Source organism: Hippoglossus hippoglossus, chromosome 1, assembly GCF_009819705.1.
Source record: "Hippoglossus hippoglossus isolate fHipHip1 chromosome 1, fHipHip1.pri, whole genome shotgun sequence".
NCBI lineage: Eukaryota > Metazoa > Chordata > Actinopteri > Pleuronectiformes > Pleuronectidae > Hippoglossus > Hippoglossus hippoglossus.
Window position 1 is genome coordinate 24,630,677 of NC_047151.1, and position 9,695 is coordinate 24,640,371.

Genomic DNA, 9,695 nt, shown 5'->3' on the forward strand with positions numbered 1-9,695 from the left:
GCTCACTGGCCAATCACATCCAAGTTATTGTGCTTCGACTTTCTCGATTAGCCGGAAGTAGCACACAGCAGTGTAATCAATACGTAATCTACAAGTATCCCCTGTGAGCAGGATACTCAGAATTCCTGCAGAGTGTCCACAAGTCTTTAGAGGACATGTCCACAGTCCTGGAGGGAAAGCCACTCAGTCAATAACAAGTGTTTATCAAAGAAAACCAAAAGAATTTAGTTTAACTGTAAAGCAACAGTCGAACACACGCTATTTAATAGTGTGGGTTGAAAAGTTAAAATAAAACAAAATGAGATGTTTTATAGCGAGAGCATTTTCTTGTTTTGAAAATCATTGTTTTACAAAAATATTTCCATTCATAGGAGTCGACTCGGTTATCATTGAAACCTAAGCTGCAGTGTCTATATCGCAAAGAACACTTATTACATTTTAAACAAGTAGGAAAGGTTAAGTTGTTTCTTCACAGTTTATTTTTTTTATAAAACACAGTTCCATCAAAAGCAAATATACAACAACAGAAACATGAGCTAAAGTAATTGAAATGAGCTAAATCCATACATTTCACATAAAAACCGGTTTATCGTGAGTCGTGACTCCTCCTCCCCCTGGAGGCTGCACCGGGAACTGCAAGCCCCACGTACACTCGTACTCTCACCGGTGAGGAAGAAAGCGCTGCATTTAGAAACGGATGCGGCGGCTTCATCGATGGAAAACAACCTGCTCACCGAGTCGTGATGAGAGAGAGGGAGGGAGGGGGGGGGGGGGGGAGGAGAGAGAGAGAGAGAGAGAGAGAGAGAGAGAGATCTCCACCAACAGCAGCTCGACCACCACCGCCACCGACCGTGCACGAGAACCGGCTCTCCCCCCCCACCCCACCCCCCCCCCACACACACACACACACACACACACACCACCACCCGGACGCCCACACCTCCGGACCGGATCCTCTGGAGCAGCCGCTGGGTTCGGGGATGATGAATCCGTGTCCCGGTGCCTGAGATGAGGATCGGACGACGTCTCCTCCTCCTCCGGTGACACCGCGCTGCCCGTTACGTTCCCGTTCCCGTTACATGAGATGAGTCCGTTACCGCCGGAGCTGAAGTGATCAGATCGGTGATTCGCTCCGGACCGAACAGATCCAGGCTCCAGCCTCACACACACACACACACACACACACACACACACACACACACACACCGTCCGTCTGCTGGCAAACTGTTGCTGATTTCCACTGTAAATGAATCTAGTAAGGTAGGTCCCGTTATTTCACGTCATTTACCTCAATGGTATTATTATTTATAGTCGGGAATAAATGGAAATGTTCCTCATGTTGGTGCCTGGTAGTGATGCTGAGGAGGAAGAGGAGGAGGAGGAGGAGGAGGAGGAGGAGGAGGAGGATGCTGAGAGGGGTTTGGAAATGATCTCTTTATAATAATAACCCTTGTCAATTGTCAATCCTTTTTCCCAATGTGTGTCTCATAACTACTGATGATTGGTCACATTATTTAATATCATTTACCTCGCTGATGATATTATTTATTGTTAGAAATAAATAGAAATGATCCTCATGTTGATGCCTGGTAGTGATGCTGAGGAGGAGGAGGAGGAGGCGGAGGAGGAGGAGGAGGAGGAGGAGGAGGAGGAGGAGGAGGGGGTTTGGAAATGATCTGTTTTTAATAAGTCAAATCTTTTCCAATGTATCTCATAACTACTGATGTAAATGAATCTTGTGAGGCAGGTCACATTATTTCTTATCATTTACCTCTATGATAATATCATCCATTATTATTATAAATAAATATAAATGATTCTCATGTTGATGCCTGATGGTAACAATGATGCTGAGGTGTTGGGAATTATCTTTTAAATAGAATATAGTTATGTATAAATCAACCTTTTTTTCAATGTGTCCAATAACTAGTCATTGTCGTCCATTTTTTTATTTGCTTGACAAACAAATTTAAGAAAAACACACACCTGCCACTTTCCTCCTCCTCCTCCTCCTCCTCCTCCTCCTCCTCCTCCTCATCATCATCATCATCTTTGCTGTCTCTTCACGCCTCCTCTCTTTTTGTGTATGTGCTCATCCTCCTCTGAGACACAGGAGGCCTCACAAACACACAGTCTGTCCTCAGTCTCTGATGAGACTTACTGGACACGTTTGGACGAACAGGATGAGGTTGCCGTGGTTATGTTTGGTGGAGGAGGTCAAACAAAGCAGCCGAACACTGAAACTGACTTTTCTCTTTCGTTAACAGCTAATCTACGAATAGTTATCTCGATTAATCTCTATAAAATATGTGAAAATAGTATATAATGCAAGTGTTAACAAGTTCCCAGAGCCCAGAGTGTTGTTTATCTTACCAACCGCTCAGAAACCTAAAAATATTAAATTAAAATGTAGAAAAGCATCATATCATTTCACTTGAGAGGCCGGAACCATCATATCTTTTGTTTTTTGCTTGAAAAACGACCAAAACAGTCATGCGATAATCAAGAGTGTTGTTCTTTCACCTCTCAGAGACGACCACGCTGCACGAGATCCTTTTAAATCCACATGTTTTCCTCCGGCCCTCGAGCAACACGCCCGTCAGCTGATACATAAACTCAGATATGGAAAAAAACAATCATCTCGTGTGTAAAGTCAGACTGAGGCTGAAGCCAAATAGTTTTATGTAACCTGACATGAGTTGTCCTGCGTGACAGCTTCTGAGTTTTTACACCTTTCGCCATAAATAAGTTATTTTTAATTTATTTTTCAGCTTTTTTGGCCGTCCTCATATTGTGGTTTTATCCTCTTCTTTACAACTTAAACAGAACAAACCTTAGACGATCACCAACAGCGTCTCATAACCATTGTTTGATGAAGAGTTGCTGCTTTCTTGCAATTATAATAATTTAAAAAGATGTGTTTGAGGGACTGTACAAACTTTCCTTGGACCAAATGATTAATCAAAAAAAGAGAAAAATAACTATTGTTTCTGTTTAGTTTGAAGAGTTACTCTTGCTCCTGCGTGAAGGTTGTGGTTTTAAACTAAATGAGATGAAAAACTGTTGATAAGATGCAAGTCGATCAAGTGTCTGTTCCTCACAATGCAAAAGCAATGTTTCGATATATAGGGAATCTTTTATAAGGTTGCAATTGAGGAAAATTGTGTTGTGATAATAATTGATATTGCGTTATATCCCTACAAACATTATTATCAAAATGTTTTCAGATTACTTTTCTAAATGGTCATTTCTAATCTACTGGCATTGTTTTTTGTTTCGCTTCACGTTTCCTTGAGTACTTTCCCTCAGCGTCCATACGTGGACAAAGGGCAGCGCCGCCTTGACCGTAAACCAGGCTGTAATATTAATTCATGCTGACCATTAAGTGAACTGAGGTCGTGGTCTTCAGGCTTCAATCAGACGACTGAAGCAGAGAGAGTTCCTTCTGTCCGGCCGGCTGCTGCCGCTCTGTACGAGCTGATGTTGCCACAGCTCCGCTCCCCTCTGGATCTCTGCCTGGCTTCTGGCCTGCTAATTATCAGCCAGCTTGATAAAGTCATTAATGAACCGGCCAAGCCTGCTGGGCCTGGCACTGACACACACACCACAGACAGAGCCAGCCAGACAGCGTCGGATGCAGGGCGGCGGAGCCTCGTATCGGGGACGGGACGGTGTGTTTCTGGGTTGGGTCACTTCGTATTAATAGCTCTGAATTAGTGTCACTTAAAAAAAAAAAAAACAGCTGCTTGAGGAACGAACACACGATGGAGGAGGAGGGAAGAGAGAGGATGAGCCGATTAAGATCCCTGACGTATAATTTCCACTATGAGAGGTGGATTCTGGGTCTTTTGTCACCTCCTGTCCTGTATCTGTCCGTCCAGAATCACTGGTGTCTGATTTAAACCAGCAATGAAGAGACAGTACATCACATAGAGACACAGCGTGGTTTGATTTAAGGCTAATTTAGCTCTGCTGATACTGAAACACATGATTTTTCTAAATGCTAAAGGTGGAGAACATGTTAATTTTCCTCTGTGAGTTTGGCCTAGCAGTGTATTCCCCCCCCTGTGATATGAGACATACACTCATGGCTCCATAGATGCATAATGTGCGTGGTTTGTTAATGTTGGCTGAGACATCTTCAAGTTTTAAAAGCTAACTGACTGTTCACGTGTATGAATTTTTAATGGTGGTTTTCCCTTCCATGGAAGCCTCTGTGTCCTTCTAACTCCCTGGAATCTTAGAACAATGCGTGTGTGTGTGTGTGTGTGTGTGTGTGTGTGTGTGTGTGTGTGTGTGTGTGTGTGTGTGTGTGTGTGTGTGTGTGTGTGTGTGTGTGTGTGTGTGTGTGTGTGTGTGTGTGTCTCAGAGAGAGAGAGAGACAGAGACATCGCTAAATCTAGGTCTCTTATGAAATCTTGTTCTGCAAGATGCAGCATAAAAACAGGGAGGGGTTGTGGTTTGTGTGAGCGTATGTGTGAATGTGTGTGTGTGTGTGTGTGTGTGTGTGTGTGTGTGTGTGTGTGTGTGTGTGTGTGTCTACGTGCATGTGAGTGTGTGCACACGTGTCCATGTTTGTCTGCGTGGACATCGTTTGCTGTCCTGCATGTTAATTTAATCATCGGGAAGCAGAGAGGAGACGCAGCCGGGGAACAGGAGACCGAGATGGAAGAGATGAGGGAAGAAAGATGAAAGAGGCGAGGAGGGAGTTTTCTGCTGTGGTATCCCTGCTCGGTGGTTTCCATGACAACAGTGACATCAGTGACAGAGCGCAACCTCCTGAGCTGATCTGTGCTTGTTTGGGTTTCTGAGCCGTGTTCATGTTGTAAAAAAAAACAGAACATGTATGTGCTTGTGTGCATGTGTGTGTTTGTATGTGTGTGTGTGTGTGTGTGTACATGTGAAGTGCTTATGAAAGAGATCATCTGGAAAAATCTGTGGTTCAGTCGGTACGCGGTTACCCACTGTTGCCAGGCAACAGCAGCCATGGCAACAAGTTGAAGCATGATCTAGCGTTGCTAAGCGAAGGGACGGGGTGGGGTGACATTTTATGAGCATCGCTGAGATACAAATGGAAACAAACTATGAAGATGTTTGACACGTTTCCACGACAGTAAGAGGAAAAACATTGATATAAGGATTGAAATGTGAAGAAGATATCACATATTAAACATGTGTTGTTTCCACAAAGGCTGTTTGTAAGACGAGAAATCAATAACACTGCTGTAAAAGATTTGTATTTTCTTTATTTTCAGCTCTGCTAGAGGGTTCATTTCATATGTTTCACTGTTGCATAAATGTCTTCGATTTTAGTTCAACCTGAGATATTTCCACTTTCAGTTATTTTCTTGATTAACTGATCTGTTGTTGTTTGGTTTAAAATTATATTTGAAATATATTGTTTCTGACCATCATTGAATATTAAAGAAACCGGAAAATTCTCACACGCTGAAACCAGAGAATTTGTATTTTTTTGCAAATTTTTTTGGCTAAAAAACAATAATGGATTATTGCTTTTCTTCCATTTGACTGATCGTCTACTTGTTGCAGCTCATGAAGATGCTGTTGAATATTTAATTCTCAATCTGCTGATTTGTGACACTTCCAGGTTTATGAACAACCGCGTTCCTCCTAACAAGAGATACCAGCCCACAGAATATGAGCACGCTGCCAACTGTGCTACGCATGCGGTGAGTGCGCACACACACACACACACACACACACACACACACACACACACACACACACACACACACACACACACACACACACACACACACACACACACACACACACACACACACACACAGCCACAGAATGATGAAATAACACACTCCAGGAAAGCAGGAGAAAAATCCAGATAAATGAGACACCATCAGGGTTTTTTTCACACCACACACACACACAGTGCATGAAATAAACATTTTCTGTTTATCTCGAACATCGTGTATTCAGCATCCGTCTCATGTCTCATTTGTGTTGTGGCTTCATGTAGTTATGGATAATCCCCAGCCTGCTGGGCAGCTCCCTGTTGCACCTCCATTCAGAGGACCAATGGGAGCGGTTGTCGGCCTGGGTGTACGGGGCGGGGCTCACCTCGCTCTTCATCATCTCCACCCTGTTCCACACTGTGGCCTGGAAGAAGAGCCACTTACGGTACAAACACACACATTCAGCTTTTCCAGTATTTCTTCTTTTTCTGTGGAGATTGAGAAGAATTATTTGGAAACTGTCCCTGGAACAAATCCCTGCATCCCACACTGACGCTACATGTATGAACAGAGTCCCTCCGTGGTTATGAGGCCGCTTGGTTTCTCTCCCCAGGTCCGTGGAGCACTGTTTCCACATGTGTGACAGGATGGTGATCTACTTCTTCATCGCTGCCTCCTACGCCCCATGGTAAACAACTCAGCCTGTCGTTCACGTGTGTCTCTGGAGGTGTGGACAGTGTTCGTGTGAATATATTCTATATTTGTGTTTTTTCTGTTTCACGACCAGGCTGAACCTGCGGGAGCTGGGTCCTTGGGCGTGCCACATGCGCTGGTTGGTGTGGGTCATGGCCTCTTTTGGTACCACCTACGTCTTCTTCTTCCATGAGAGGTCGGCTCATACATTCAATCATTATCTGATTTACTGTCTATTTATTGATCCAGTTAAAATTCCAACGTGATAAAACAATCTCAACTCAAAGGTCCATTTACTAGTTTTTCCATCACATGCTTAGGTTTTCCTCCCAACACAACAATGTCTTTCTACCAGAATGAAAATCTTTAAATCTTACTGTGAAGAGACGGTTAAAACATGTGTTGGTTTATGTTATGCTGCAACTAGAGAACAGACAATAATTTAAGCTGAAATTTAAGTTAAAGCACTTATACATGATTTTAAGAGTTTTCTTCTGCACCTCTTCATGAAGCCACTTTGTTAAGTTGCAGGTATTAATACTGCACAGGTAAAGTGTTGTGAACATGTTGTCTAGTATCTTCAAAAAGTTGCCTCTTGCATTGGCCCATGGATCCCGTGTGATTGACAGTTAGTACCGTCCAATGGGTGCAGGTCGTAGGTGTAGGTGGGCGTGCAGCGTCCCAGAGCTCTCAGTCAGGCTCCGCCTCCCTCTCTTCCAAATATGGTTACTTCTGGTTTCAAAACAAACAAGATGGCGCTGTATGAAATGACAAACTCTTACCACCCTGGTGCCCCCTAAAGATAAGACCCACATCTCAGGGAGTCATAGTAGATGGATCTCTGAGCTGAGATTGTTTCGTCGCTCACACTGTTGCCGTGGTGGAGAATGAACAGCCATGCTCGAACCTCCCTCTCTGTATCAGGTACAAGATCATGGAGTTGATCTGCTACACAGTGATGGGTGTTTTTCCAGCCCTGGTCATCCTCTCAATGGTGAGTCCACCCTTTCAGCCTCTCCTCTGTGGTTTTAACACGTCTCCTCTGCAATATCTGCAAAACAATAAACTTCCTTTCTCTTCGCAGCCGGAGCAGTCGGGCCTGTGTGAGCTTCTGGTGGGCGGAGCCTGCTACTGTCTGGGGATGGTCTTCTTCAAAAGCGACGGCATTGTCCCGTTCGCTCACGCCATCTGGCACCTGTTTGTAGCTATGGGAGCAGCCATACACTACTACGCCATCTGGAGGTACCTCTATGCCCAGCCGCCCAATCAGGTTCAGACCTCCAGATGACATCAGCAGTGACCTCACGGGGGGCAGCTCCTGTGTTTGCGCGACAACACTGAGATGATGGGAGCTGTGTTCAGATTCAGGGGTTGCCTCGCTTGGAGGATAGATGGGCGACCATGTGCCTCCTCCCCCCCAAATAATACAGTCTAACCTCACACAGACCAAAACTGATGCTGCGTTCAAGTGTTCCTCGTTAACCCGTAGAGTCAAATATGTCCGTGTTTATCCCAGAGAACTAGTGAAAAACAGTGATAATACTTGGCCGTGTTCGATGATTACATCCACATCACTTTAATTTAACAGGCAACGCTCTGTTTACCATCATCTACAGACTGTTAACAAGGATGAATAGTGTAGTGTACGCCTGGCGTCCATTATTTCATAGGCATGGGTTTGGTTTCAGATGCTTTCTGCAGTATCAGTAAAGCAAGAAAAATAATGTGAAATTTCTGTTTTATTAATGCAAATCCCTTAAAATCCTTTTAAGTTTTATTGATGGGTTTTGCTGGATTTGCAAAAACGTGCTACCGCCTTATCTTTTGGTGATGATGTTATTTTAAGCTTCTTTTTAGGCGAATCTTAGCTGCCAATCAACATTCAAATTTATACTTTTTAAAAGCCCTGACAAGCATTTGCAGATATTCCTGTGAGGCCACATATAAGCCAACAACTTCCGCCAATCAGAGAGTCGGGCCAAACTTAAATTTAGCCTGTGAGACGATTCGTAGGGCACAAACGTTCAGCCAAAATGTCCTCTTACTTTGAAAGATTGTCGCTCTTAGTGCAAAATAGAATATCAATCCAGCGTTTGTGGATTGTGACCGCTGGGTGCTGAGAGGACGGAGGTGTTTACAGAGCTTCAGTGAATAAATCATCCCCAGTGGAAATTAAGACCTTGCATGGATCGCACCCTGTACCGGTTTAGTGACTGATGACCACCTGAAGCCAAATACCTCGTACTTATGATGTGACATTTCCTGACTTTATGAGGGGAAGAGGAAATTTGAACGCACCATTAAGCCATTGACCGGCATGCGATAGATTGTAGGACACCGAGAGTCGCAGACACCAGGGTTGTAAGAAGGCTGCGTTTGGAGGAGGAGCCTTTTTCCCTCTGAAACCGCCCCGTCAGCCCGGTGAGATGAGTTGGTTCTTCCAGGGAGGCTAGCCTGTAAACTGGGACACAGCTCAATTCATTTCAATCCTAATTTACAGCGTTTTTTTTGCAGGACTTCAGTTTCATTCCAACGATCAGGGGTTCAATTGCTATTCTTGAAGATTTCTCTCTTTGTGGTGCGTGTCCACATTCAGCGCTCGGGAGCTGAATCAGGGGACATCGTCTTATTATCAAGAGAACGACAGTGTTTACAATGAACTGACTCGACTATCGTGATTATTTAAAGTACTATCATCGTCACAGACAGAAGGTTTTATTTGGTGTTTATATTTAAGAGGTCGCAACATCAGTAATTTACTATTCCAATTCAGAGCTCTAGATTGTATTATTACTGTTATTGTTATTAGTTGTGCTATCTACACTCTAGTACACGATATGGTTTTGACAGCAGTTGCTTCAGTCGGTGATTTACTGTGATTTCCGGATCAAGCATGACACTAGAATGCTTTTATTTTATGTTGACTGATATTGATGGTTTCACTCTGGAGGACTTTACCCGTGTGCTTCCACCGTTATCAAGCTCTATTTAGTAGATTTTCCTAGAATATTTACTGAATTCTAATAGTTTACTGTTGTTGATTAGGTTTAGTGAGTGAAGATGTCATCGGTACGAATTATACAGTATATATTTATCAATGAGGTAGAGTATATGTTGACTTCATCTATATTTTATCCTGACGTACTTAGCGGAATATCTTCGTCATCGCCATCTTAAATGACCCGTCTGTCAAAGCTCCGTGGTTAAAGCTCCGAGGGGACAACCGCTCGTCTGACTCAGCACTGCCAGAAGACTCACCCACTGCCGCAACTGATAGCACACGACTTCCAT

The 9,695-nt window shown here is 43.7% G+C and overlaps 1 protein-coding gene across 1 annotated transcript; it reads left to right on the plus strand.

Annotated features, from left to right (window-relative positions):
* The first annotated feature begins 756 nt into the window (after positions 1 to 756).
* Positions 757 to 8,691, plus strand: LOC117766117 (monocyte to macrophage differentiation factor 2-like). The gene is made up of 7 exons (XM_034592832.1): positions 757 to 1,260; positions 5,609 to 5,690; positions 5,996 to 6,156; positions 6,325 to 6,399; positions 6,499 to 6,600; positions 7,329 to 7,398; positions 7,489 to 8,691. The coding sequence occupies exons 1-7, from the start codon at positions 1,247 to 1,249 to the stop codon at positions 7,690 to 7,692; spliced, it is 708 nt and encodes a 235-aa protein (XP_034448723.1). The 5' UTR covers positions 757 to 1,246; the 3' UTR covers positions 7,693 to 8,691.
* The last annotated feature ends 1,004 nt before the right edge of the window (positions 8,692 to 9,695 follow it).

What these genes read in the sequence shown, in the direction of transcription:
- LOC117766117 (XM_034592832.1), top strand. An exon ending in CCAACTGTGCTACGCATGCG is followed by an intron (nt 5,691 to 5,995) that starts GTGAGTGCGCAC and finishes GGCTTCATGTAG; the next exon opens with TTATGGATAATCCCCAGCCT. An exon ending in CCCTGGTCATCCTCTCAATG is followed by an intron (nt 7,399 to 7,488) that starts GTGAGTCCACCC and finishes TTCTCTTCGCAG; the next exon opens with CCGGAGCAGTCGGGCCTGTG.